The sequence below is a fragment of the Guillardia theta genome (genome assembly GCF_000315625.1).
Source record: "Guillardia theta CCMP2712 unplaced genomic scaffold GUITHscaffold_90, whole genome shotgun sequence".
Lineage (NCBI taxonomy): Eukaryota > Cryptophyceae > Pyrenomonadales > Geminigeraceae > Guillardia > Guillardia theta.
The window spans coordinates 103,433-130,060 of record NW_005434584.1 but is presented as its reverse complement, the minus strand read 5'-3'; the positions used below and the strand labels follow the sequence as shown (position 1 = coordinate 130,060).

At 51.9% G+C, this 26,628-nt stretch overlaps 10 protein-coding genes across 10 annotated transcripts in view; 5 read left to right on the top strand and 5 right to left on the bottom strand.

Moving 5' to 3' along the window:
- Positions 1-184: 184 nt before the first annotated feature.
- Positions 185-3,469, bottom strand: GUITHDRAFT_115992 (hypothetical protein; the record flags this gene model as incomplete). Its single annotated transcript, XM_005824775.1, has 9 exons — positions 185-295; positions 418-969; positions 1,044-2,711; positions 2,769-2,811; positions 2,856-2,992; positions 3,045-3,131; positions 3,176-3,216; positions 3,263-3,323; positions 3,407-3,469. The coding sequence occupies 9 exons, from the start codon at positions 3,467-3,469 to the stop codon at positions 185-187; spliced, it is 2,763 nt and encodes a 920-aa protein (XP_005824832.1).
- A 1,518-nt stretch (positions 3,470-4,987) lies between these two features.
- On the top strand, positions 4,988-7,481 carry GUITHDRAFT_165362 (hypothetical protein; the record flags this gene model as incomplete). Its single annotated transcript, XM_005824774.1, has 16 exons — positions 4,988-5,080; positions 5,145-5,252; positions 5,306-5,368; positions 5,415-5,519; positions 5,565-5,616; positions 5,670-5,782; positions 5,830-5,937; positions 5,987-6,076; positions 6,130-6,183; positions 6,231-6,293; positions 6,350-6,429; positions 6,468-6,642; positions 6,690-6,750; positions 6,798-6,940; positions 6,997-7,077; positions 7,158-7,481. The coding sequence occupies 16 exons, from the start codon at positions 4,988-4,990 to the stop codon at positions 7,275-7,277; spliced, it is 1,509 nt and encodes a 502-aa protein (XP_005824831.1). The 3' UTR covers positions 7,278-7,481.
- Positions 7,482-8,019: 538 nt separating this feature from the next.
- GUITHDRAFT_115990 (hypothetical protein) lies at positions 8,020-9,156 on the bottom strand (the record flags this gene model as incomplete). The annotated part of the gene is made up of 1 exon (XM_005824773.1): positions 8,020-9,156. The coding sequence occupies one exon, from the start codon at positions 9,154-9,156 to the stop codon at positions 8,020-8,022; it is 1,137 nt and encodes a 378-aa protein (XP_005824830.1).
- Positions 9,157-9,966: 810 nt separating this feature from the next.
- GUITHDRAFT_115989 (hypothetical protein) lies at positions 9,967-11,948 on the bottom strand (the record flags this gene model as incomplete). Its single annotated transcript, XM_005824772.1, has 2 exons — positions 9,967-11,851; positions 11,887-11,948. 2 exons carry the CDS (start codon positions 11,946-11,948, stop codon positions 9,967-9,969), a joined length of 1,947 nt encoding a protein of 648 aa, XP_005824829.1.
- A 1,787-nt stretch (positions 11,949-13,735) lies between these two features.
- Positions 13,736-15,409, top strand: GUITHDRAFT_115988 (hypothetical protein; the record flags this gene model as incomplete). The annotated part of the gene is made up of 1 exon (XM_005824771.1): positions 13,736-15,409. The coding sequence occupies one exon, from the start codon at positions 13,736-13,738 to the stop codon at positions 15,407-15,409; it is 1,674 nt and encodes a 557-aa protein (XP_005824828.1).
- A 242-nt stretch (positions 15,410-15,651) lies between these two features.
- GUITHDRAFT_77695 (hypothetical protein) lies at positions 15,652-16,161 on the bottom strand (the record flags this gene model as incomplete). Its single annotated transcript, XM_005824770.1, has 1 exon — positions 15,652-16,161. The coding sequence occupies one exon, from the start codon at positions 16,159-16,161 to the stop codon at positions 15,652-15,654; it is 510 nt and encodes a 169-aa protein (XP_005824827.1).
- A 2,747-nt stretch (positions 16,162-18,908) lies between these two features.
- GUITHDRAFT_144674 (hypothetical protein) lies at positions 18,909-19,814 on the top strand (the record flags this gene model as incomplete). The annotated part of the gene is made up of 1 exon (XM_005824769.1): positions 18,909-19,814. The coding sequence occupies one exon, from the start codon at positions 18,909-18,911 to the stop codon at positions 19,812-19,814; it is 906 nt and encodes a 301-aa protein (XP_005824826.1).
- A 1,369-nt stretch (positions 19,815-21,183) lies between these two features.
- GUITHDRAFT_115985 (hypothetical protein) lies at positions 21,184-23,896 on the top strand (the record flags this gene model as incomplete). The annotated part of the gene is made up of 11 exons (XM_005824768.1): positions 21,184-21,302; positions 21,544-21,601; positions 21,647-21,721; positions 21,956-22,029; positions 22,074-22,147; positions 22,201-22,282; positions 22,484-22,541; positions 22,861-22,914; positions 23,080-23,207; positions 23,764-23,807; positions 23,856-23,896. The coding sequence occupies 11 exons, from the start codon at positions 21,184-21,186 to the stop codon at positions 23,894-23,896; spliced, it is 807 nt and encodes a 268-aa protein (XP_005824825.1).
- Positions 23,897-24,268: 372 nt separating this feature from the next.
- Positions 24,269-25,213, top strand: GUITHDRAFT_115984 (hypothetical protein; the record flags this gene model as incomplete). Its single annotated transcript, XM_005824767.1, has 1 exon — positions 24,269-25,213. The coding sequence occupies one exon, from the start codon at positions 24,269-24,271 to the stop codon at positions 25,211-25,213; it is 945 nt and encodes a 314-aa protein (XP_005824824.1).
- Positions 25,214-26,432: 1,219 nt separating this feature from the next.
- Positions 26,433-26,628, bottom strand: part of GUITHDRAFT_158551 (hypothetical protein) — a gene marked incomplete at both ends in the record, with an annotated part of 1,020 nt that continues 824 nt past the window's right edge. The window contains one exon of the mRNA XM_005824766.1: positions 26,433-26,503. Within this exon, the coding sequence (XP_005824823.1) occupies positions 26,433-26,503 (71 nt within the window). The remainder of the gene's footprint in view (positions 26,504-26,628) is intronic.

Here is a 26,628-nt window from a genome sequence, read left to right as displayed (position 1 = left end):
GTGAGGAGGAGGGGAGGGAAGGGCGAGGAGGAGGTAGCAGGGGGCAGTGGGAGGGGACCGGAACTCGGCGATGTGATAGAGAGCAGCGGCGCAGTCAGAGGAGACGCTCATGTCGTGGGGGGGAGTTACCCACTTGAGCCCATACTGGATGTTTGACATGATCTGCAAGAAGACCTGCAAGGCCTCACAAACTCATCGGGCAGGTCGCGGGACCTACGGGCGTCTCGAGGAGGCAGAGGTACGTCGTGTGATTGTGGCACAGGATCTCCTGTAAGGGGAAGTAGCCGCGCATGACCTAGTGGAGGCATCAGGAAGACGAGGACGAGGACGAGGACGAGGACGAGGAGGAAAAGTACGAAGAGGAGGAATGGGAGGAATGGGAGGAGGAGGAGGAGGAGGAGGAGGAGGAGGAGGTACCTTGGAGTAAGCCATCAGGTCCTGCATGGGGATGCTGAGCGACAGCTGGAGGACGATGTTAAGGGCGTTGTTGAGAGCTGAATCTCCGTAGAGCTGGAAGACTCCGAAATTTACATAACCACCCGAGAGCAGGCGATTCAAGATCATCAGGCAGATGGAGATTCCCTTGTACTTATCCTTGTAGGTCGGGGGAACTCCGTTGAGGATCCTCTGGCCGTAGGCGAACAGGACGTTGCTGGCTTCTCGGAACAAGAGGATCCCGTTGGGGCTCGAGCACTCGAAGGCGATCCGTTGACATTTGTTATGTACAAGTTCGCTCACAAACTTCAGCAGGGGGGTCGTCACAGCGCTGTCGTTCCACCAGAGCTCCACCGAGTTGATCAGCATCGGCAGGTAGTCCGGGTAGATCCAGTCGAAGAAGGCAACGTACGTCCTCCTGTTTGACGTCCCGAAGCAGATTCCCCGCAAGTCCCGCAGCACTCCGATCAGCAGACTCTTTGCTTCCTCCCGGGCAGCTCCTGGACCTGTGCTGGAGACATGGCTGAAGAAGGCCTGCAAAGAGAGAGAGAGCACGGGATCAGGGACGAGAGAACAACAAAGGGAGCAAAAACAAAGTCAAATTTGACCTGCAGATGCTGCAGGATGGGGACGAAAGGCGCCATGAACTGTTCGAAGTCCATGAGACATGTGTCTTCCATCAAGAGGATCCGCGTCAGAGTGACGTAGAACTGCGTCCTGTGCCTTGGGTTCCCAGACTTTGTGAGGAAGGGGAACTGGGCGGGCCCGTGGTTGCGGAGCGCAAAGGTGATCACGTCGAGTTTAGCCAAGGTCTTGCTGGAGTTGTAGCCCGAGGCGAGCTCGTGGAAGAGCACGAGCGACTTGTCGACTATCTCTTCATGATTGCTCCACATCTTGAGGTTCTGCATCGTCTTATTGACGATGACGTTCATCACCATCACACTGTCCGAGAGCCCCACAAGCTCGTTGAGCCGCAGGTACAAGTTGGTCGAGGCCAGGTTGGCCTGCTCTCCGATGTAGGCCTTGCGGAAGTACTGGAAGAAGTAGAGGAGGGAGAGCTCCAGACGTTCTAAGGTAGAGGAGGAGCCACCCGCTTGCATGGGCTGTCGCATCTCAATCCATTGGATCGTCTTGAACACTCTTGCACAAAGGTCGCCGTCCAGCAGCTCCTGCTCGTCCGAGGAACGGCTCGTCCCTCGAGCTCCCACCACCGCACCCACGAAGTACACGAGCCACGACAGCTCGCCTTCCACCATTTGAACCTCCGCGTTGGCCATGCCGGAGACTTGACTTTGACCGGCAAGGGCCTGCAGCTTGTTGACGAGAGGATCGAAGAGGCTGATGAGGAACTCGGCTGCCCGCTCGTACTGGTAGCGACAGAGCGGCGAGGCAGAGTCCAGCTGGTCCACCAGCAGCTCCTCGTTCTCCATGGGGTCTTCGTTGGGATTCGACTGCAAGGAAGCTCTGGCGGACTGAAGCTTCGACAAGATGTACGTCTGTGTGATCTCCGGCACGTACCTGTCAAGGTGAGACTCCCCTTCACCCTTCAAGTAAGCCACCGAGGTGACCATTCGGGACCACAACTGGAGCAGGTAGTAGACGCTGTTTGACGCGTAAGGGCAGTTGCGAATACTTTGAATCGTGAACTGAGCAACGGCAGCGATCAGCTCCGAGTAGATCTCACACTTGATGAGTTCAGCAAGCTGGAAGTTGCTCTTCAGCCTAGACAAGAGCCTGCAGAACTCGTGGAAGTTTTCTTCTTCCCCCAACCTCTGCTGCTCTCTCAAGATCGTGATGATCGCCGTCAGAACTCTTTGGAGGAAGTTGTGGCGAGTCTCTTGGTTTGGGAAGAGTGATCTCCTCACCGAGGAGAGCTGGGAAAGGCACTCCATGGCCATGGCTGAATGCGGCGCGGCACTTGTGCTGTATGCTTGCAAGAGAGTTGCCAAGGTGTTGTCATCCTCTATCAAGGATCGCCAGTGAGTCGGGACTTGGACACTCCCAATGTCCTCAGTGGAGTCGTCACTTGAGGTACCAAAGAAGTCGTAGGAGAGACACGCCAGACTGAGTTTGAGGCTTTGCTCCCTCAACTTTGAATCTTGTTCGGGGGTGATCTGACCGGTCGAGCCTGACAACAGCCTGCTGAGAGTCTGCAGGGCAATCTGAAGGACTTGAAGCAAACTCTTGTCTCTGTAGGATATCGACTTCTTGCGATGGACGGCGAGAGGGAGATTCGTCTTGTTCGCATTCATCTCCAACGTCAGCTCGTTCAGAATCTGATGCATTTCGTTCATCAGAAACACGCCGATGAAGCACATTCAAATCTTTCACACCTCGAGGCCGATTATGCAGTGATCCACGGAGGCTGACAGGAACCTGCGGGGGTTGTCAAGAGCTAGACTCACGCACAGCAAGCATACTGGGAGACTTCCTCCGTCACGTCATGTCCAGGATTCTGAAACCATCCCAACTTTGTGATCCGAGCCAGCAGGTTGACCAGAGCTGCCACAACGAAGCCCTGCAGTGAAGGCCCCTTGTTCGCTAGGAAGGAGAATACCTGCAACTTGAGGTGAGGGGAGCAGACGGTTCAAACTAAGGCCTGATATCACGTAGCTCCGAATGTCTGTCTTCTGCTGCGATGAAAATCTCCCCCAATGTATCGTGAGCAATTTTGACATGGATGTGGCCGCAAAGTGCTGCCATCAGACGTGAGGAGATTAGGTGAGAACAAAGGAAATACCTGTGCATAAGGCTGCTGTGAGGTCTCAAGGATCATGCGAGCTGTGGAGAAGTGAGATCGAGCAAGGGTACAGCTGGGAGAGATCACCCTGGTCCAGCATCTCGGGGTTTGAGCTCAGCACACTTAACTTCCTCTCCGCATCGGCTCGCTGATGAACCCAACATCAGTCACCCTCACCACATTGAGACTCATACTGCTGAATGCCTACTAAATTCTAGAGAAGAGTCCTACCTGCTCATTGCTCGATGAATTTCCATACAACTGCTCGGCTAGGAGCTCGACTTCTGGTATCATGTTTGCCAACAACAATGACCTTCTTGCGTGTCTTGACCGGAGCTTACATGCAACTCATGCCAATGTTGACTGGTAGCCCCATCAGGGCTGACCTGCCAAATCAATTGCAACGTGAGAGAATAAAGACAGGATTCAGAGGGAACACACGATACTCGAGCACAGAGCGAGCGAGGGGGGGGGAAGAGAGAAGGGCTGAAGCAAAGGAAGAAGACAGCAACATCAGAAAATTATGACCATGCAGGCCTCTTGAGATCATAGGATCAAGTGCAACACACCCTGAAATTAACTTGAATTGTCTTTCTATTCCATTCTATTCTTTATCTCAGGCTAAACTCTTCTCTGATACCTCTATCCCCCTCCATGTAGCTTCCCTGTATCCTACTGAACTTTTCGTTGTGCCCTGCTCAACCCTCTTGTTGCGTCTCTCAATGTCCTTCACTTTCTCATTTCTTTTATCATCATCAAATCATTGAACATATCTTATTTCTCATTTCTCTATCGTTGTCTTGTCAATTTTTCTTCCTATCCCCATCTTTGTCTTTCTTTTGTTCCTCCCGAAGCTTCGTCTGTCCATATGCTGATCCTGTTCCTGTTCCTGCTCCTGATCCCTATATCTTGCATCGTCAAATTATTCATCTGCATTTCCTTCTTCAATTATTTTCTCACAATTTTATATTTGTCATCCTAATCCTAATCCTCAATCAAAGTAGAATTCAAAATAATCCTCGAACTTCCTCCCCTTCATAACGTCAGTCAAGCTCATCATCACAACATTCTTTAGCATCTTTGTATTCATCAACATCTTCTTCTTCTTCTTCTTCTTCCTTTCTACTTCTACTTCTTCTACTTCTACTCTTCTTCACTCCATTTCAATTTACATCGTCTCATCTCTGAGTTGTCCCTCGCTCCCAACTACCCTACCCCTTTGTCTAAAGGCAAAGGTGGGGGTGGGTGATTTCAAGTCCCCCTCGGAACTGCTGTGGACAACTAATGATCTGAACAAATTTCCATAATATTTAATTGCTGTCCCGTAATTTTTCTTGTACAGAAAATGAGGCGGGCTGTATAAAGGGCTCCTGGACAGGGTAGGAGGACTCTCTCTGTCCTCAGTATTCCGGTTGAAATGTTCTGAGGCGGACTTGTTTAATATTGGTCATCCTGGTAATAAATACACGTGTCCTTTTGAATCATGGCGGGAACGGGGAGACGGATTTGAATGGGGAGGAGGGAGAGGAGAAGAGGGAGAGGAGAGGAGAGGAGAGGAGAGGAGGAGGGAGGACAGGACAGGACAGGACAGGACAGGACAGGACAGGACAGGACAGGACAGGACAGGAGCAAGATCATAGGAAATGAAGCTAAGGCTGGGCAGGAAAATGAAACATTGCTAAGTGAGTGACATGTACGATAAGATGAGGGAGTATGACGGGGGGGAGGCTGAAGTAGAATTAGCTGCTGAACAGTCTGTAACGACGGGCTTTCACTTCTCCACTATGCCATGCTAACATGATTTTAAAAAGAATGGCGACTGTCGATGTGAAGGTGAAGTGGGGAAAGGAGAAGTTCGACGTTCAGATCATGTTGGATGAGCCAGCTGAAGTCTTCAAGGCTCAGGTGCTGTCTTCTCTCCGATGTTCTCCCCGCATGCTCTTCGTTTGACCATGACGGCTGTGCGCAGCTGTTTGCGCTCACAGGAGTTCCCCCTGACCGGCAGAAGATCACTGCGGGGACCAAGAAGATCAACGATGACACTGACCTCAAGTCGTTGAACCTCAAGGACAAGCAGGTTGACTCTCCCTCCGTTTCTCCTGCCTTGACTTGTCCTGACGTTGGTCCAAGATGCTCATGCTGTTTGGAACTGCCGACGAGATTCTGCAAGCTCCGACAGAGAAACCGATCTTTGTACGAGAGAGCTCTGCCATGCTGTTTGCAGTGATGTTGTGCTCAGGTCGAAGACTTGGCACCGTCGGATATGGCAGGGCTGATGGCTGCTGGTGTTCCCTTTGGCCTTGAGAACCTTGGAAATACCTGCTACATGAACTCCTGCCTCCAGGTATCTTGAGGTTGAGGGAGCCTCCTGGGTTGACTTCAAGATCAGGTTGTCAACAACGTCAACGAGCTGGTTGAGAGCTTGTCGAACTCTCCAGCAGGTTTCTTCAGTTCGAAACATCTCGGAAATACACTGAGATTTCTGTCTGAACAGAATCGACCCAGCATTCCGATCCTTACAACGGCCTGGTTGTTGCGTCGAAGAACTTGTTCAAGCGGATGCAGTCGGCTACTGAACCGATTGCTCCTGGAAATCTGTTGATGCAGGTGGCCCGACGTTGATTTTGATTTTCGTCCTTGAGACCCTCCAACAGCTGCGTCTGAACTTCCCACAATTCGATGAGAGGGGAGAGGGCGGGATGCACATGCAACAAGATGCAGAGGAGTGTTTGTCACAGTTGCTGCAAGTCTACACGCAGAAGGTACCTAGTTGATGCGATTGCGACCTTGCTGATAGATTGGTGGTGGTAGATCAAGACTGCCGAGGGAAAGAGCTTCATTGAGGACCTCTTTGGCGTCGAGTTGGATGTTGAGGTCAAGTGCGCGGAAGGAGATGAGCCGGTCTGTGAGAGGCCTTGTGACAACATCAGTGCGTTGATGTGGCTGCCCCTCAGGCCGTGACGGAGAAAGAGAAGCAACTGAAGATCTCCTGTCACATCCAGGGGCCGGTACTTCTCCTTGCAGAGCGAGTGGGGCTCTTCTGAGGAGACCGCAGACTCCCCAACCGGATGGAAGCAGCAAAGGTGGCACTGACTTCGTGACTCAGAGCATCTCTCTGGTGATGTTTTGTGTCTCTTGTCTCTCCTTGTGCTGAGACTTCTGACCTCCTGTCAGGGCCTTGAGTCTTCACTGGAAAAGAACTCTCCTTCCCTCGGAAGGACCGCTCTCTACAAGAAGACTTCCAAGATCTCCCGGTTTGCAGCGTCTCCATGATCTTGTGTTGTCTGACCAGAGTCTGCCTCAGCTTGCCAAAGTATCTGCTGCTTCACTTCGTGAGGTTCCAGTGGAGGCAAGACACCGGGAAGAAGGCCAAGATCCTCCGCGCGGTTAAGTTTCCGTTCCTGTTGGACATGAGGGACTTCTGCACCGACGAGTACAAGTCGAGGATAGACAAGTGGAGGAATAAGGTGCCGTTACTGTTGTCTCCTGCACCCTCCGAGCATGCAGACTTCAGGAACGTGAGGCGAATGATGAGCGACAAGCCGCGTTGAGGCGACGCACCGAGACTGGTACAGGTGAGCTGCATGCTGAAAGTATTCCTGCACTGATGACTTGTGGACAGCCAAGGATGAGAGCGAGAGCAAGGAGGGTGCGAAGGGAGAGGAGAAGAAGGAGGAGACGATGGAGGTGGAAGGCCAAGAGGAGATCGAGGAGACGGAGGATCTCTGGTCCACTTACGAGCTGACCGGAGTCATCACGCACAAGGTGACGACCCTAAACCCTAAACCCTCTCGTGGTGGAGAGAAGTGACGAGGCAGTAGGGGAGGACGGCGGACGGAGGGCACTACGTCGCCTGGATCAAGAAGGACTCGGGCAAGTGGTTTCTCTTCGATGACGCCAAGGTCTGCTCCTCTTAGCAATGACGTCTGAGCTTGAAACCGACTTGAACCTGACGACGTGATTGAGACTGACCGTCGGTCAGGTCTCGGAGATCGAGGCCGACGAGGTCAAGAAGCTCTACGGAGGAGGCGACTGGCACATGGCCTACATGTGCCTCTACAAGCGCGTTCGACGTCCTCTGGACGTGACGAAGTATGAGTGAGAGGAGCGAAGACTGGGTGAAGGAGGAGGGGGGGGGACAAAGAAAGAGCGGGTGGAGAAATAGTTTTTGTGTCGCAAGGTGCAAACAGATTCTCGACAAGATGTTAGTTATGTATTGGTTTCCTCCTACTCCCTATCCATTCACATCTAGTGGACGCGAGATAAGCTGGTTACCATGTAGAACGGATATAATACAATGCCTGGCAAGAGGTGGATAGGATCCTCCCTTTTCTGAAGGACATCTGTATGATACTCATGTCATCTCTATAGTGCTTACTTTCAAAACTGTTCTAGCTCAATTCATCCTTGTGTGAGGAAAAGAAAATATTTCTTCCTTGTGTCTCCGAAAATGCGGAGTCTGCTCAGAATTCTTCATTCTGTCTCTTGGCAAACATCCGCAAGATGCATCTTTGATTTGCCACGTCGAGTGATGGAGACCAAGCTCTATCGAATCTCGAGATTGTCCCAAGAAAGGCAATTTCAGTTCATTTTTATCATCAAGTTTTTCGTGCAAAAAAAGCAGGGATTGTTCAGCTCGTCTTCAACTTGGTTGGAATAATCTTTATTCCACGCCTCTTTGAAGGGTTTCTAGTTCTGAAAGGAACAAGCTTGAATGAAAGCTCTTAACCTTCAATCCTATCTCATGCTGATCTAAACAGCGTTGAGGAAGACCGAAGGCAAACGACGGTGAACCAAACAAACAGACCGATGGATTATACACAGACTGTCTTTGGGTCAGGAAATTAATGGTCCTCAACATACACGTCCGCATACTCATAGAGGAGATGCACGAGGTAGCACTTGATGCAGTCTGAGTTGAGGTTCGCAAGGACGTAGTGAGTTGAAGAGTCAGAAACATGTGTCATGAGAGTCTCGTTCTTGAGAGTCTTTCTGATCACTTCAACCAGGTCCGACACGTCGCGCTTGAAGGGGATGTAGTGCTCATACGGCTTGAGGTCTTGGTACCAGAACTCTTCGTTCTCTGACTCCTGCTTCAGTACGACGACGTTGCTTGCTAGGAAGTCCAGCAGGCGATCAGGAACTGAGTTGCCGTCAGGCACGACAATCATCCTGTACTTCCATTGCTCTGAGTGCTCGACGTGAGTTTCCGTGAGATATCCCTCATTCTCCATGACTTTGACAAGCTTCTCAGAGTCGTACTGCACGACGCGTGTGAAGCGAGCATCGAGTAGATCCGGGTGATCTAACGAGGCTTTGACGATCTTGCTCCTTGTGAAGTTCTTCCAATTGTTTAGCGTGTATACTCCACCAGTCGTGGTACCCCTGAAGAAAGCTTTGTTGATCTTTCTTTCCAAGGGGATGGTATTGTCCTTTGTCGCAGTGCCTAGGATATAGTCTGAGAACCCTTGCACTGATCGGGGGGTCGCTAGAATGCCTTTGCTAGACCTTGGCTTCTCTTGCACGAAGACAGGCAGGCAGACGTTCCTTGCATCCGGCAGGTTCACCCCCCCATACCCGTCATGAAAGAAGCCAATGAACTCCACGTCCGGCAGATCGACTTGTTGCGCTACCATAGCGATGTCTTGAATCAGCCCGTTGGTCACTCTGTTACTCTTTTCCCAGGGCGTTCCCTCGGCACCGTAGTAAGAGACATGGTTGTGTCGGATGCTGACGCCTATGTAATCTCGTTCCTCTCGCACGCTTCTCCTGATGGCTGACCTTGTCACTCGACCTCGACAAGCAGCAGAGCGATACAGAAGGATCGACTGATCAATGGCTGGATGCCGCCTGCAACGTTTCCAATGCAAGAATTCATTCTTGGACATTCGTGCCTTCATACTCCTTGATGGAGTGAGCAAAGGTCTGCCAGCTGTTAGCAGAGCTTGTCTGAAAGACATGACATTGAATAGGATAGACATAGCTGCAAGCAGAAGCATCAAGCACAGAAATTTCCCCTTGCGCCATAACATGTTAGAAGATTGTTACGATGTTGAGAAGCCAGAGGCTCGTGGGAAGGATCAAGTCCTCTCTCATCTCTCTCATCTCTCTCATCTCTCTCATCTTTCTCATCGCCATCGTCGATCCCAAGAAACTACCTCGAGCCTTCACGAGCCTGGCCAAGCGACGAGCCTCCTGAATGATAGGTAATAATTGCCATCGGGCGATTCATCAAAAAGGCTACGAATGTGAGCCAGCGGTCAAGGCCCGGTTTACAGCATTTGTGAACCGTGTGCGATTCTTGGAGATGAAATGCTGAGAAGAGAAGATCCTTTTACTCAAAGTTAACTCACCTCTCAATGTTATCTTGTTGTCTGTCTGTCGGTGAATTCATTCATGAGTTTGTGCATTTCTGGAACTCCAAATTCCAAATAAAGTTGAGACCTTAACAATATACAAGATCGTGTCAACAAATATGAGCTACTCTTACAGTTATATGACAGTCATGCATTGACAAAAATTGCTTACGTGGCGTGTTGACAAGTCAATGCTTGTCTCTCCTAGAACATGATGATTTCAAAACGATGACAACTATGTGAAGAAAAGTTTGCAAAAACTCTAGTCTCATGGTCGTAGCTCATACAGAAGCGACATTTCATTAAGATAGGCACGGTCCTCTCACTAGCACCAACATACGTGACTCGACAAGGCAAACATCTTGTATTTCATGCCGCACCTCTAATCTACTCGCTGTCGAGTTATAAGATCTACCTCTTGAGTCATTCTTGGAGTCAGACGTATCGATGCTCGAAGAAGCCCTGGTCATGGGGAGAAGGTCGAAGGATGACATCTCCGAATTCCAGCTCACTGTCAAGGTTGAAGTCAAGCAGAGATGCGATTGGAAGAGGAGGACGACGAAGTCGATCAGTCCTCCGAAAGTTTCTTCTCGCTCTGTGACAAGTCCATATGGTAGCTAACATCAGCGATGAAAGCACAACCGACCCGATCACAATCCCAGCAATGGCTCCAGCTGATAGAGAAGACGACATCAGAGCTATGCTGAAGTCTGTAGCGTTGGGGATGTTCCTTTGCGTGAAGGCAACATTGAGTCTGATCAAAGTCTGCGATGTATTCGCCTGGATGTCTTGGACGAATTTTACAGCTGAGTCAACTTTCAAGTCTGCTGAGTAGGAGAGAGACCGGGAAGAAGCTCTGCGAAGGTAGCGATCGGCTGCTGGTTGACTGACATCCGCCTGGCTGACTCTGAGCCCCTCGGCGATGGAGCTTCTGATCTCAGCCGTCTTGGAGTCGAAGAACAACCTAGTCATGGGCGAAATGATCTGAATCTGAACGTTGAAAGCTGACGCTGAGCTGACTTGGAAAGAAGGGAGCTGGGTAGGAGAAGGTGTGGTGGAGAGAACAACTGAGGATGATGATGAAGTGGAGGAGGAGAACATGGGCATCGGAGTAGAAGCAAGTGAGATCGAGGTAGTGGAGTTGACATGGGCTGTGGAGCCAGAGCCTATCGCATCAGAGGTATGAAATACTTGAGGAGATGGAGTGGAGGACGTGCTGGCAACATCAATCGGAGTCTGAGTAGACGAGGAGAGAACGAGAGAAGGCAAAGTAGACATGGTCGTTGTCAGAGTCGTCATGGATGATGGTGACGTGGCAGGTGGAGCAGCCCCGAGGGGCACAAACCCAGAGAAGTGGTCGATCTGAGCCTCCAGGACCGGAGGAGTAGCCGTTGGCTTCGCCGTCGTGACCTGCCGCTCCCATGGATCTGCCGCCATCGCGTTGTAGTAGAACAGGTACCCCTCCAGCCCAGCTGGGATCAGGCTGGGGTCATACGGCGAGCTGATGGTGATGTACTTGTTGAACTTCAACCCTGCCGGAGAGAAGATAAGGACAGGTCCAGCTGGAACGAGCCTCTCCGTGGCCCCTTGGCTCACGTTGAGGTCTGAGACGTTGTACACGGATACGCTGATAGACTGAGAGCCCGCCACAGCCCCAGCAGGGAGCACCACCGACAGCCCTCCTGATCCTTGGATCTTCGTCTCCTTATCGGACGAGACCGTCGCCGTCTGAGTCTCGGCTGGCGCTCCCAACGTCTGCGAGCAGCCCGGGCCGAACTGGCCGGACATGCACACGCAGTGATGGCTCGAGACCAGCCCATAGCACTCGAACTGACAGGAGGAGCCATAGAGAGCCAGCCCCCCGCTGCTCTCCCCGCAGACACTCGGCAGAAGCGACGTTGCCCCTAGACCCCTCGCAAGAGAGGCGTTGAAGACTCGGTAGGAGGGGGCGAAGCTGACGCACCCCAAGCACTCAGCTCCTAGCAAGACTGGCTCCCGGGGATAGGGAGGGTTCTGTACAGTCACAGTGAAGGAGGCGGAGCTAACCTGGCTCGTCACAAACAGGGTCAGCCTCCCCTCGCTTGCCGACCAGACGGCCTGCTGCAAGATGTCCCCGCCTGACACTGAGACGAACTGAGAGTCCCCGCTGATGGAGACGTTGAGGCCTATGATGGAGAAGTTGCTGCCGGCTCTGAGAGGGAAGTTGGAGGTCAGCAAGATCGTCAGCGTGTTTGTCATCCCCGCGTACTTGGCTCCGCTCAGCACAAACAACCCGGTCCATCGCGGCCTCACGGTCAAGGAGCAGAGAGAGGCGGCAGGACTGGCAGAAGTGACATTTGAGGTTGTTGACCCTACCGGATCTTCAAGTCTGCTGCAGTTCCAGTAGGGCTCGATGGTACAAGCCGAGCTGCATCCATCGAGGCTCAAAGAGTTGCCATCATCACAAGCTTCGGTATGCTCCAGCACACCATTGCCGCAATTTGAAGGTAGAGGAGTGCTTGCAAGCTCGCCGTTCACTGAGGATGCTGCTGGTGAAATGATCGTTGAAGACACTTGGAAAGCTTCGCTGGAGGGAGGAAGGAGGAGAGAGCTAGTGGAAAACGACTGTAATGGCGGTGTAGTAGAGGAAGGTGTAGAAGAAAGGGAAAGCAACGGAACCGAAGTACTGAATGGAGAAGACTCATACGATGAGTTGGTAGAGGAAGGAGATATAGGAAGGGGGGTACTCGAGGAAGGCTGTTCATACATGGCAGTAGAGGAAGGAGATATAGGAAGGGGGGTACTAGAGGAAGGCTGTTCATACATGGCAGTAGAGGAAGGAGATATAGGAAGGGGGGTACTCGAGGAAGGCTGTTCATACATGGCAGTAGAGGAAGGAGATAGAGGAAGGGGGGTACTCGAGGAAGGCTGTTCATACATGGCAGTAGAGGAAGGAGATATAGGAAGGGGGGTACTCGAGGATGAGGACTCAGGAAGGGGGGTACTCGAGGATGAGGACTCAGGAAGGGGGGTACTCGAGGAAGGCTGTTCATACATGGCGGTAGAGGAAGGAGATAGAGGAAGGGGGGTACTCGAGGAAGGCTGTTCATACATGGCAGTAGAGGAAGGAGATAGAGGAAGGGGGGTACTCGAGGATGAGGACTCAGGAAGGGGGGTACTCGAGGATGAGGACTCAGGAAGGGGGGTACTCGAGGATGAGGACTCAGGAAGGGGGGTACTCGAGGATGAGGACTCAGGAAGGGGGGTACTCGAGGATGAGGACTCGGGAAGGGGGGTACTCGAGGATGAGGACTCATAAGGGCTGGAAGAGGAAGAAGAGAAGAGGGAAGATGTATCAGAGGGAGACTCATATGGTGGGCTAGATGAAGAGGAAGAGGCTGAGATGGTGCTAGAGGTACTCTCATAAGAAGCGCTGGAAGAGGAGACAGGAAGAGAAGCACTAGAGGAAGACGAGGAGAAAGAAAGGGGAGTGCTGGAGGAAGAAGACTCAGCAGCATAGCTGGATAATGCAGCGGTAGTAACAAGTTCAAAGCTGAGGATGAGGATGCTTTGAACGCTTAGCCCGTTCCTTGTGTGCAGGAAAGCTTGGACTTTCTTTCTTCTTCGCTTCGGCTGATCCTCCATGGCTATCGACAAGCTTCTATCCCTTCTTCTCCCTCCGCTCCTTTCCCACCATCCTGTACGTTTGGATGATTCTCAGCCCCACCTCTTCAAGGCAGCAGGGAAAGATATAAGCATTCCTACGAGAGGATAAATACTGCCTTTCTATGAAAGCCTATTCGATTCTGAGGTGGGTAGTGTGGTAATTTGGTCTTCTCATTGCAGAAGTGAGCCACTGATCGGATCGTGACTCGCCGCCGGGCCCGGCAAGTCACTCCGTGTGCCACTGTGCCGGCCCGTCCCGGGTTGTACGACAGCAGGCAGCCTTCAAGCCTTTTGGGGTGGCAACAGGGTAGGCTTGGTGAACTGCTGCCCAGCTGCCACTCAGGCTCCGAGGCCTCTCAGAGCCTCGGAGGCTCTATGTCTCCCTCCGAGGCGGATTTGTCTCTATCTCCCGAGGCCCTCATCCCCCTACCTGGCAAAACCTGGCGGACTGAAAATTGCGATCCAGTGGATTTATAGCTGAGTTCATGGCGAAGCAGCAGGACCTACTATGAGAGGATGGTTGTTGTCGCTGCTGCTGCTCTCCCTGTCTCTTCACCTCATGCTTTGGAGCAGCTTCCCTCATCCCGAAGCCAGCTTCAGCCTCAAGAGCTTGACTCGCTCCAAGCCCAAGCCCAGCAAGAGCTTCTGCATTGTGAATCACTCGCGGTATACTTGCACGTCGTTCGAGCATGTGCAGGTGGAAACAAGGTTGGACAGTGGACCTCCAAACTGCCTCGGAGGACTGGAGTCATGGGGCATCTGTGACAGAGGAGAGTTTCTATGCCTAAGCATGCTTGTACACGATTCTGGGCCCAGGTGCTCTATAAGGTGGGGTTTCCACACAACTGAGTATTCGTGCACGCCCGCCCCGTTCGCATGCTCCACGCACTGTCTGTCTGAAGAAGCAAGCTACGGGATCTGCAGACACAATCAAATCCTGTGCAAGATTCACGATGTGCGACATCTACCTCCGGCAGATCGAATCGTTCGTCATTCCTGCATCGGCAGTAGTTGCTTACTGCAGGATGTCTTCTACAACCTCCAGTGGAGTCAGCGTTTCAATGAAAGTTTGTCATTCGGCTGTTTAGCTCAGTGGAATGAGGAGATGTCTAAGTTTGAGTGCAAGTTACCAGGCGATCGAATGGATGAAACTTCACATGCAGCTTCTCCTGGTTCTCATCAGACCTCCTTTGTCAGCGACTGTCCGGGGATCAGAGACATGAGACATGCAAGGGCTTCCAATAGAGTAGATGTTGTTGCAACGATCGATGATGGCCAGAGCGTCTCATGTGCACAAACTGTGAATGTTACAGCATACCTCGTATACTTCGATGGCTGGAACCCGTTTCACCAGATGTTGCAGTCGTTTCGAAACATTTTCGCAGGGTGGGTCTCGTTCTCGAGCTTGATTGAATCAGATCGATTCGATCCCAGCAGGTCAGGCAAGGCCGGCGGCCTCGTTCCTGCGAGATCAGATTGCGTGTTTGTCACACGCGACCAGGAGATGAAGGAGCTGGGACCTTTCGGACGCGGCATCATCCCGTTGCTGTGCAGGCGAGGCGTGCTGTCGTTGCTCAACTTTGGAAACTCGAGTGAGTCCGTGTGCTTCAAGAACATCGTCGTTGGAGTCACAGCTGGGGGTTGGGACATGGAGGTTGGCAGGAGGGAAGCAGTGGAAGTCAGCTTGAGTGGAGTCCTCCTCAGTTCTTGGGTCAAGTCCAGGCTTGGAATCCCCCTTCAGTCCGGGGCGCTTGAGGGAAGCAGAGAAGGTAACGTACTATTCTTGGTGCGACATGGCCGGAGGGAGATTGTCAACGAGTACAATGTGACAAGTCAGTTGAGGGGACTAGATCATATCAATCTCTCTGTGCATGATTTCGACAGGGAAACTTTCATGGAGATATTGCGATCTGTTTCAGAAGCTGACATCTTTATGGGTGTGCATGGAGCTGGACTTGCCAATCTTGTGTGGCTTCGACCGAAGAGGATGGTTATCGAGCTGATGGTTGGCTGGCCGAGACCTGATTACTTTCAGATGTGCGCGTCTTTCGGTCAGTATCACACGGACTACACGCGGACTAGCTTGAAGCGACCTGAGAGCCCAGACTGGGAACTTCATGATGCCAGGGACTATCTGGTGTTGGTGGACGATATTCCCCTACTGCTTGAGACAGTCGTTGAGGGATTAAACTCAACCATGTCACCACGAGATGTTGAACCACTGCCAATGTGACTTTTGACCTTTCAAATGCTTGAAAACATGTACTGATAAGCTACTCGAAAGATTTTTATTGTTTCGTTCACTCTACCAAAGTCAAGGATCCCTTTCAAGAAGAGCAGGAAACGGAAGACTCAAAAAAAATGTCTTTCCACTGCCTTCAATAATTCCCCAATAGGTTTTGAAAAGATTCATCATTAAAGCTATCTTGCACTGTTCTCATAGCACAGTCTTAACGCGTACAATGAAGCAATAAATCAAAGATTACAGAACGCATTTTTGTCTTCAGGAGGAGCAACAGGTCTCTCGAGAAAGCTGGAATAGACTTCCAACAACTCTGCCCAGTAACAATCAACTGCTCTTTGACTCAAAACTTTCTGAACAAGCAGTTTTCCGTTCTTGGCGATTCTTGCCAACCTTGAAGCATTCTTAAGCTCTCGTTCCAGCGTTTCTTCGAGGTCAGAAATGTCCGACTTAACGAGAATGATATTCTCTCCATGCCGTAGAGAAGAATACCAGTGCTCTATCCGTTCAGTGAGCTGCTTCACGATCGCGCTGTTCCCATTCATTTGTGTCGGCAGTCGATCTGGCACGACATTTCCATCAACAACCACTATGATTTGGTAGTTGAATTGATCGGCATGTGGCAGCCAGTGCCCTGTCATCCCTGCTGCCTTCATTTCCTTGAACGTTTCTTCCCTGTCGATCTGTGCTCGTAGGTTTGTGAACCCGGCATCCAAGAGTTCGGGTCGCTTTCTGCTGAGCATCACTACCTTGGACCTGACCTGTTCTCTCCAATTCTTCTTCGTATACAAAGCGCCAGTAGTGGATCCCCGCCAAACGGCCTTGTTGAGCTTTTTGGACCAGGGGACCTCAAAGCTTGTGAAAAGGGACGTTCTGAATTCATGAGACATGGACGACCGAGAAGGAGCAAGGACAGCGTTAGCCGATGGCCACATGTCCTGTACGAAGACAGGGACATTGAAGCTCTCCGTTGGCGTTTTCAGTGGCCAAGCATGTTCAGGCACTCCATCTCCAACATGCATGACGAAATCAACATCGGGCAGACTAACGCGCTGCAGCAAATTGTCAAGATACTTGAGAACTTCCTGAGCTCGACCTCTGTCTGTTACGGCATCATAGTTTCGCACATACAAGACATTGCTTACGATGGTTATTCTGATGGTGTAAAGATTCTTCGAGAAATTTACATATGAAGAGAGCATGTGATGAGTTATGGGCCTCCCCTGGAACTCAGAAGTGAGAAAACTCTTTGCAACATTCACGTAATGTTCCGGTTTGCACTCGTTGACTCTGATAAAGTCCAGATAGGATTGCAAGAGGGCCTGAGGTGGTAAATTGCATGGATGCTCACAAAGATGTCTGTCTTCACCGCAGACTAGTTTGCTGGCTGGATAACCATGACAGCGCTTATGTTTTGAGTTCACACAGTGATAGTGAAGACCTTGAATCTTGCAGAAGTTGTTGCCTGCTGCTTCACCTCCAACATAAGGAACTCCAGAGGGAGCTTTAGGCTCCTTACAAACTACTGCGGACCCGTTACAGACTATTGGGATTGCCAGACAGTCGTCATTGACGTTGTTCTGCACGCCTGTGACGAGAGTCTGAGCGTTATCGTCTTTGCAGGAGTACAATGATGCTGCAATGCGGCAGTAGGACTTGTCATCTCTAGTGTCAGCAAAGACAAGGCCCATTTCTTCTTCGACTAATCTTCCCAGCAGGACATCAAGGAATCTCGGACAAAGCTGAGAGATGGTAGAGGACGTAAAGATCATGTTCTCAACAGGTTGAGATGATCTAGAATGCAAGACACACCGTCTGACCCGATCCCTGTCACTGATATTCAATGCAAACCCAATGATAGGCTTAATCCGGCTGAATTCTAGCTTCGAATTCAAAGATTTTCCATTGAAATGAAAACTGATCGCCTGCTGTTTTGTGTACGAGTCGGTGAGACATGATGTTTTCCCCTTCTTAGTTCCTTCACACTCAGCGAGATCCGTGGGTACGTGAAGAGATCTAATTGGATCTTGTCCCTCGCAATTGATCATGGTTCGCATGATTTCTGCTGCACTGTCTACTTTACATCGTACTCCCATGTTTTCTGCTGAGAATGTGCCATTTCCGAAGCAGTACTCCATGAATGCACCTTGATCTGTTGTCGGCCAATCTCCACCATTCTCATCAATCATCGCCATCAGACCTGTTAGAAACAATCTCAAGGTCTTCGCTCTTCCTATGAATTGACCAGAGTTGAGATACTTATGCGGTCCAGCCCTTCCGAACAAACTCGCTTGCAGCTGACATAAAGGAGCTATCCTTGGAAAGCAATTGCATTCGCCATTGAAGAGAATTTCATTCGCGTTGACGTCGAAAGCCTTTGCGGATTCAATGTCGGATGGCTCTACCCCGTTGGTCACGAACACATCGAAAGCGTCCTGAAACCATACGATGTGCTGTGCAGGAAAAGTTTCGATGAGTTGTAACAGGCTTCTTGGCTTATCCGAGAATCTAAACGATCTCACTCTGACGTGCATTGCCTCATGGCCATTCACCATCCTCGTGGCATGAGCAGCGCACAACATGAAAGAATCAAACCAGTGCTTCGGGTCACTACCCACGGAAACTGTTGTGATGCCTCGGCTCAATGGCGGATCCCGACATGTGCTAGGAGATGTCGCGATCCTGGAGAAGCTCTGGATGGCCTCTGGTCCAAGCTGACCAGCTGCGAGAACTTCACATGAGTTGTTCTTCCAAAACCGCTGCTCGTCGTCTCCGAGTCTTTCTCTAGTCTTGAGTACCCTGCAGCCATTCATGATGGGTCGGACGGTCTCGAGGCAAAGAAACTTCCCCTCTGAGCACGTCCCCCAACTATGTTTCCCTCCCTTGCACATCAAGTGCGGAGATGGAGTTTCCGGGGTGTCAACGACGAATCCTTCCACTGTGATGCACGTGTACACCCTCCCCTCCATGCGACAGGTCTGCGACCCGGGCATGGCGTGTTGCTGTTTGCAGTGCTGGGAGAAAGTGAATCGAGGAAGATACAGGAAGGAGAGGAGGAAGGAGAGGAGGAAGGAGAGGACTAGCATGATCCCCAAGCATCGCCGAGCTCCTCGCACTCTCCTCCTCCTCATCGAGCTCTCTACCAACAAGTAGGTTTCTACCGCCCAACAAGTCACTCAGGGAAAGCCATGTAGAAAAATAAATCCGCCTCAGAATAATATTAGGAAAAGAGAAGAGGCAGTTCTCAATTCCGAACTTGTGTACTAAGACACGGCAATTGGCGGCCAGATCGATGTACGAAGTTCCTCGGGAGCTCGGGATCGAGATCTGGCTCTAGGAGAGGAGAGGTTGACAACTTCCTCTGTGAGATCATCGGAACCAGAACCAGGATCTTGTGCGCATGGCGGGGCATCAGCAAAGCGAGTGAGACTGTTGCTCGCGATGTCTTGGTCAGGCGCTGCCGCAAGGAGAGGTGCATGTGGTGGTGGCCATGCGAGACGCGTCGCCTACGATGAGGGTGGTAGAGGACGTTGCTCTGATGGGCTTGACCAACAGCCTCGTGCTTCTCTACCGGCGAGCAGACGCCGTGTACCTTGTGTACATGGTGGAGTACTACGACGAGCTTCCTTGCATGACGGTCTTCATACACGATCACGTGTTCGGCAGCTGGCACAGTCAGCTGAGGCCAATGTTCAAGAGAGCTCGGGCCTTCTACCTCCTCATGGCAGCGCGTCTAAGAGATGGAAAGAGCGGCGCGCTTGTGCATCCCGAGCTCCAGACGTTCCCTTCCTACTCGACGCTTGCTGGCTTCACAGACAACGCCGTGACTTTGAACAGCTGCTACTGCCACGAGCATAGAGAGCCGCTGTGCTGGGGGGGATACAATCTCAACGACTACGAGCGAGAGACGAACAGATCTCTTCATAACATGACCGGTCAAGACTCGCTCGACAGGATCTATCAAGCTGTGATCTCACTACCGGAGCGATGGAAGTCTCGGAGGGGTCGGTGGCTTGTATGGGAAGAGCCTCATCAGGTATTCCAGCAGTCCGAGAGGCTCTTCGGATCCTTACATGCAAGACTGGGGCGAGCAAAGAGTTGGAGGTCGATCCCGTTTGCGTCATGCTGTGCGATGTTCATAGCGCAGAGGAAGCACATAAGAAGACAGCCGAAGCAGTTGTACAAGGAGAGCTTGTCCGCGCTTCTGTCGACTCACCTCCTCCCTCACCACACCGGTCGATGGTTCGAGTTCAACTGGGACAACCTGCTCTTCGATCCGTCAGGGTCGCTGGATGCCTCGAGAAGACGTCTGTACGTGGACATCGATGACGTTTACGCGCAAGTCTTCAACGAGACCAACGCGGTCGCTGATCTACAGGAGCTCATCGACTCATGACATCTAGCCTCTGTCTGTCTGTCTGTCTGTCGCTCAGACAGGCCTGTGGTGTCGTCTGGGGATGACCCAGTAGCTTTGAAGCAGGCAAAGTCTAGCAGGCAAGCTGACTACAAGCATGGGAGGAGGTCGACACCATGAGTCGTCGCAGGCACGGAGGAAGCTGGCAGGAGGGGAGAGCACAGGATAGAGGAAGCATGAGAATAGACGAGGGCACTAGAGTAGTTTAACAGGAGGGGTTGGAACTGACTAGCTCACGTCGGTTTAGAGTAGAGTGACTTTGTTGTCACGGTTGTTTCAATACATCTTCCTTGGTGGGTGTGTAATAGCTGAGCTGTAGGCTACTGCTGGTCTTAGCACAAGTCGTGTACTCGATGCAACAAGCCCACCACTCTGATAGAGGCACGCTTGCTGAGGGTCGAAGCCTTCGATCTCACTGGCGAGCTGAATTGCAGGTCAACAAAAGCTTTTCAAATCACCAAGCGAAGCATGGTTTAGTAGACAGCAAGCTCAACAAACAAGCTCAACACAAATGCTTCTAATAGACGATAAGGCAGTCATTTAAAACAAGCTCAACACATATGCTTCTAACAGACGATAAGGCAGCCATTTAAAACAAGCTCAACACAAATGCTTCTAATAGACGATAAGGCAGTCATTTAAAACAAGCTCAACACAAATGCCCCTCATGCACAACTCTAGACGGTCTTGCTGCTGCCTGTCTTCATTCAGACAAGTTGCCATTGATTGGATTAACTTTGAGTAAAGATTGGAGGACTGACCGTTACAATCTCGGTTTCACTGCTGGTCACTGAGAAACTGCGCCCGGGGCCCGGATCATTTTTTGAATTTTGATATTATGGGAGTCATAGTAAGATATATCCAAAATATCAGAGAGAGAAAACTAAATTCGGGTCCGTGTGACGAACCCCTTTATATCACGACATGGCGACGATTGAGGAAGTAAGGGAGGAGAGGGAGAGAGAGAGGCAGGGTGGAGGAGACGGAGGAGACGGAGGAATGGGAGGGAGGGAGAGGAAGAGGGAGGAGACGGAAGGAGACGGGAGAGGGATGGAGAGGGAGGGAAGGAGGAGGGAGGAGGGAGGGAGGAGTTAGGGGGGGCGATGGAGAGGGAGGAGGAGGAGAGACAAGGGAGTTGGAGGGATAGACAAAATGAGATTGGTCGTGATGGAGGATTGAACCGATGAGAAGCCCAAGGACAAGCAAAGGGGGCGAGAGGGGAGAACAAAACGGGAGTTTACAGCACAATGACTGATCGAATGTTTCAGGTGATTGTGTTAGGAGCAAGTGGAGGGTTTGGAACACTCTTCTCTCAGGTGAGCAAGAAGACATTGAACAGAAGGCAGTGTTGATGAAGGAGATGGTGATGGAGTTTGAACATTATGTGTCCAACTTCATAGTCGATCTGCTCTCACTCTTCCTCTATCCTGTTGCATCCCTCCTGGCACGAACTCTTATTGCTCATCTCAGGTATTGAGCAAGTCAGGAATCAAAGTGAGAGGAATCTCGAGGAAGGGCTCCCCCAGGTTCCCTCCCTCCATCAGACCCTCTCCTTCAAATCCTCTCTCTTCCTTCTAACCTTGTTCTCCCTTCTCCTTTGTTGAAGCTGCTATCCCCCTCCTCACTCGGCCTTTCTTCATCCTCGTCGTCCCTCTCCTCCAACTACTTCTCTCCCTTCACTTCTCTCTGCTCTCCTTACACTCTTCCTCAGGTCCGATGCTTGCTTCAACGACTACCTGTCAGCTGATCCCTGCGACCCCAAGGATGCGGTGAGATCTATTGTCCACCTATGCGCCAGCTGAGGCAGGTGCAAGGTGATCGAGAGGGTGAGGTCTGCTTCTGTCATCATCAGCTGCCTTCCTCCTGGGCCCTGCGTGAGGGCGCTAGAGGTGAGACAGGAGCAGAAGCCAAGAGCTGGAGGGAGAAGAGGGAAGCATGACGGACAGACAAATGATAGAGAGACTGAGATGTCCGCAGTACGTGAGAAGAGAGAGAGTGAGACAACAGCAAGAGGCAGAAGTAGGAAGGATATGACATTATCGAAGGGTGAGGAGGATTGATTAGGGAGGAGGTGAAAGGAAAGGCTATATCAGATGGTGAGGTGCGAGCTGATCGTAACGCAGGCTCTTGCTCCTCACATGGCGTCCGGCGCTCTCTTCACAGACGTTCTCTCCGTCAAGTCTGGCATCTGCAGCGCGTGAGTGAGGCGGGCGCGTCAGAATCTCTTGACGATCCTGGCAGGTACTCGGAGCTGAAAGACAAGTACCCGCACATTGAGCTGCTCAGTGTTCACCCGATGTTCGCTCCTGCTGCAGGTAAGAAGCAGCTGGGAGCGAGCAAGAAGACGTGGGGTTGACTGCTGGTGCAGGATGGCAAGGGCAGAACACAGTCTCGATTCACATCCGCACGGCAGGAAGGAGCAAGGCGTTCGAGGCACTGATCGAATCATGGTAGATGGAGGAAGGGGTGATGATGAGTGTGTTGGTGGTGGTGGTGATGATGATGATGATGATGATGGTGGTGGTGGTGGTGCTGGAGTGATGGAGGTTGTGAGTCAGTGCATGCGTGCATGTGTGTGTGTGTGTGTGTGTGTGTGTGTGTGTGTGTGAATGGGCGGAAGGAAACTCCTACCTGTACTCACCTTGCCGCAGGGGATCGACTATCGTGCCGATGGAAAGTGGAGAGCTGCATGATCGTGTGACATCCGCGGTTTGCTACTCTCATCTCCTCCTCCTCCCCTCCTCCTCCTCCTCCTTTCCTCTTCCTCCTCCACCTGGTCCTCCTCCTCTTCACTTCCACCACCTCCTCTTCCTCCTCCTCCTCCTCCACCACCACCACCTCCTCCTCCTCCTCCTCCTCCTCCCATCCTCCTCCTCCTATCCTCCTCCTATCCTCCTCCTCCTATCCTCCTCCTCCTATCCTCCTCCTCCTGCCTCCTCCTCCTCCTCACATCAAAATTGTCATCCTGCCCCTCCTCTTCTTTCTCCCTATCCCCCTCATACATCCCAATTCTTTGACTTTGCTGCAGGTTCAAAATGCAACTCATGCTGCCCTGATAACCTTTGGACTTACCCTGAAGAAGGTGGAAAGAGGAAGGAGAAACAGGAGGGAATAGGAAGGAGCGAGGGATGAGAACAAGTGCGATTGGTTGCGGATGGGTCGAGAGGCAGGAGAAAGGGAGGAGGAGGAGGAGGAGGAGGAGGAGAGGGTTGACCGGGTTGGAGCCGGAGGTGACGACTCGAGTCAGATGGGCTACGACGCGGGGCTGGCGAAGAAGATCTCGACGCCTCCTCATCGCGCCATGATCGCGGTGATTCAGAGGATGGCGAGCATCAACGAGCCCGATACCTACTGGGACATCCAGACTGAGAACCCGTGAGCTCTCCCTTATCCTCCCCCCCTCCCTCTTCGTCCCCCCCTCCCTCTTCCTCCCTCTCTCCCTCATCCTCCTCCCCTCCCTCCCCTCATCCTCCCTCTTTTCGTCCATTTTCCGGTGGACCTTCCCTCCCTTTCTCATCCTCCCTCTTTCTCTCCCTTTGTCCTGATCCCCTTCCCTCCCTCCACTCCTTCCTCCCTTCCTTCCTCCTGATCCCTCCCTCCCTCCCTCATCCCCCTTCCTTCCTCCCTCATCCTTCCTCCCTTCTCCCTGATCCCTCCATCCCTCTTGCTCCTTTTCTTCCTCCCTTCCCCGCCCTTCCTTGCTCCCTCCTCTCCCTTCCTCCCTCCTGCGCTCTTGCTCCCTTCTGCTCGGACTTATTCTTCTCCTCAGCAATGCGGCTTCGACATGGCAGCACTTGCAAGAAGCAGTGGAGGAGGTGAGAGGAGCAGTTGAAGAGAAGAGACGGTGAGTTCAGACCCCTGCTGCTCGTTCCTCGCACTTGATGATCGCCCTTCCTTATTCCTCCTCCTCCTCCTCATCCTTGCGACGCAGCGACGCCTTCTGCAACATCATCGCGGACTTCAAGCCCCTATTAGGTGAGGAAACTCTCGCTTGCTCTAGCTCAGCCTCACCATGGCGAGCAGAAGCTGCCAACGCTGAGAGTTCCTGCGAGTCTCCTTACTAGCCTACCGGGCCAGCGACAGACCCTCTTGCTCGCCTTGGGATACTATCATAAATTTTGACTGCTGCTGTTGAGCGAGTAAACAGATTCTCACAGTGACTCCGTGGTATGACTGGAAGTAGCCGAGTAAACTTTGATGCAGCCCCCCTCAGCCCCGTCGTGCTCAGAGGCCGCGCCGTGCAGCCGGGCCCGGGCCCCGGGGCCCGAAGCAGGCCGGGCCCGCCAGTGCTACGGCCCGGCCCCCCGATTGGTCATCAACCGGCCGCTTGGACCGGCCCGGGGGCAGTTTTGCCAGTCACTGAATTGTGTACGCCGACGGTAGGTCCACAGACATGTAACGGTGAAGAAACGGAAAAGACAGCTATCGACAAGGGCATGCAGTCGCGGCGGGCGTGCGTGCTGGGGCTGGCAGGTCTGGCGCTGCTGTTCCCCCTGTACCTGTGCCTGATCATCCCCTTGTACCGCCCGCATGTGCGATCAGTGACGAGCAAGTCCGAGAAAGTTCGGCTGGTTGTGTCCGTGAGCTCGCTCCTGGGGCGAGTTGACTTCCTGCGACGATCGCTGACGTCGATGAAGAAGCAGTCGCTGAGACCCGACAGAATCATGGTCAACATCCCTCTCTACACTCGGTTCGGCAACATTACATCCCAGGACATCGAGGCCTTGGTCCATGCATTGACGCCCACCACCGGCTCTCTCGAGATGGTGCCGGGCAGCAGTCACGATTACAAGAACCAACTCTTCTACCTGCACTTCCTCAACAGAGACTTCGGTCCTGCCACCAAGTTGTTGGGAGCTCTGCAGGTGGAGAAAGACCCGGAGACCATGATCATTACCCTGGACGATGATTGCGAGTACCCGCAGCAAGTCGTCGCCTCCCTTGCCTACCACATGCCTTCCGAGGGGTGTCTGAGTGGCCTCTGCCAGGAGCTGCCTGCTCTCATGCCCATTCATGGTATGGTGACTCTCGGGTTTCCTCATGGGATCCTCGCAACAGCAGGCTGGTACTCGCAGGATAGGATCATTCCCTGCTACGGTTGGCTCATGGGGTACACGGGAATTGCGTACCGGGTCCGGTACTTCGGCGATGACATCTTCGAGTACTTGAAGAGACTCCCGTCGGGTTGTTTCTTTCATGACGACGTCTGGCTTTCAGGGTACCTCTACAAGAAGGGGATTCAACGATACTACTACCCCTTCGTCCCGGATCCAATGCATTTCATGAAGCACCCGAACATGAGCATTAGTTCAATCTCAGACACTCAGTCCCGACATCAGCTGCCTTGTGTTGAATACTTCGATCGATTTGGATGGAACTGAGCAAGTCAAGATTTCTACAGGCAGCACGAGTGTTTCAGATCCTCCCCAACTTTCCTCCTTGCAATCGTTTCAACAGTCTCGTTGCTCTGCGCGGCCCGTAACCCTTCCCTTCTCCTTGATTTTCATTCTAGCCTAGTGACTGCGTTGGATTCTTCTTATCGTTTGCTTGTGCTCACTGCTTCTTGCCCTGACATCCCAACCAAGATCGAACAAACAAGATGATACTCTCGATGTCAAGAAGTTCTTTGTCATACAGGAACCTGCTTTGCTCAAACAACTATTCTTTTCTTTGAAGTTCATTTAAGTTGCTGTCAATAAAAGAATTCGTTGTGAAAATCGTCAATGAAAGAAATCCTTATGAAAATCTAGCCTTGCACCTCACAAAGCAAAGTCTCAACGAGGATTTAACATGAACATGTTAACCACCCTCCATCTTGGTCAGAGGTCGTACATCGCAGCTTGCTCAAGGGACCTCGCTTTCAGCACCATTGTTGGAACCTCTATCACATGGTTCATTACACATATCTCAATGATCCAGGTGACCAACATGCAGACTCTTATTGTTTTTCGAAAACTTACAACTTACAACTATCACACTAGTCAGGCAAGACTTACCGGGATATTTATCGAGTAGCGGAGATGTAAACAAGACGGATCTGCATACAACAACTCCATCGGGGAGACGAACATCTATTCACGCTGTCGACAACGAGCTTGCAGGAGGAGTACGTCGAGGAGAGAGGGATGGCAGTGATGGACTTGCTGCCCCGCAGCTCCGGTCTTGTGAGGTAGCATGCGCACAAGCTTCCTCTTTCTCTTCCTTTCCATTGTCACACCCCGGGGCAGCTCTAAGTAATGTGACGTCATTTACTACGGCAGCACTGGAGTCAGAATGTCCCGAGTCCGTGTGTTGTCAGTCCCATCGGACCAGTAGCGAAGGCTACCAAAGTTGCGAACGATGGCGACAAGCTCACCTCGGAGGCACCGTGCAGGCATGGCCGCAGCTCAGTGCTGAAATGTTCAAGTTTGAGAGAGACAATCATCAGCGGGCGACTTTGGGAATACCGGTGCTAAAATGGGTTAGAGGTTGCTTGCTCTCAGCGATGGAGGTGCAGCATGAAGCATTTCCATCTCATTCAGGACATCTGAGGCGGATCCTACACTTCCTTCAAGGACAAAAGGCTTGAAAGCATAAGAGAGTTGAGGAAGAATTTCATTATCATCGGTTAGGATCTGCGTTCTGAGTGTTGCCTTCTGCATGCTGCTTCAAAACTTGCTTCCGAAAATTTTCTGCGGCGAGTTTAGATTTGTTCAGAGGTAGCATGCGGAAAGAAGGAGGGAGGGAGGGAGGGAGGGAGGGGAGGGAGGGAGGGAGGGAGGGAGGGAGGGAGGAGGGAGGAGGGAGGGAGGGAGGA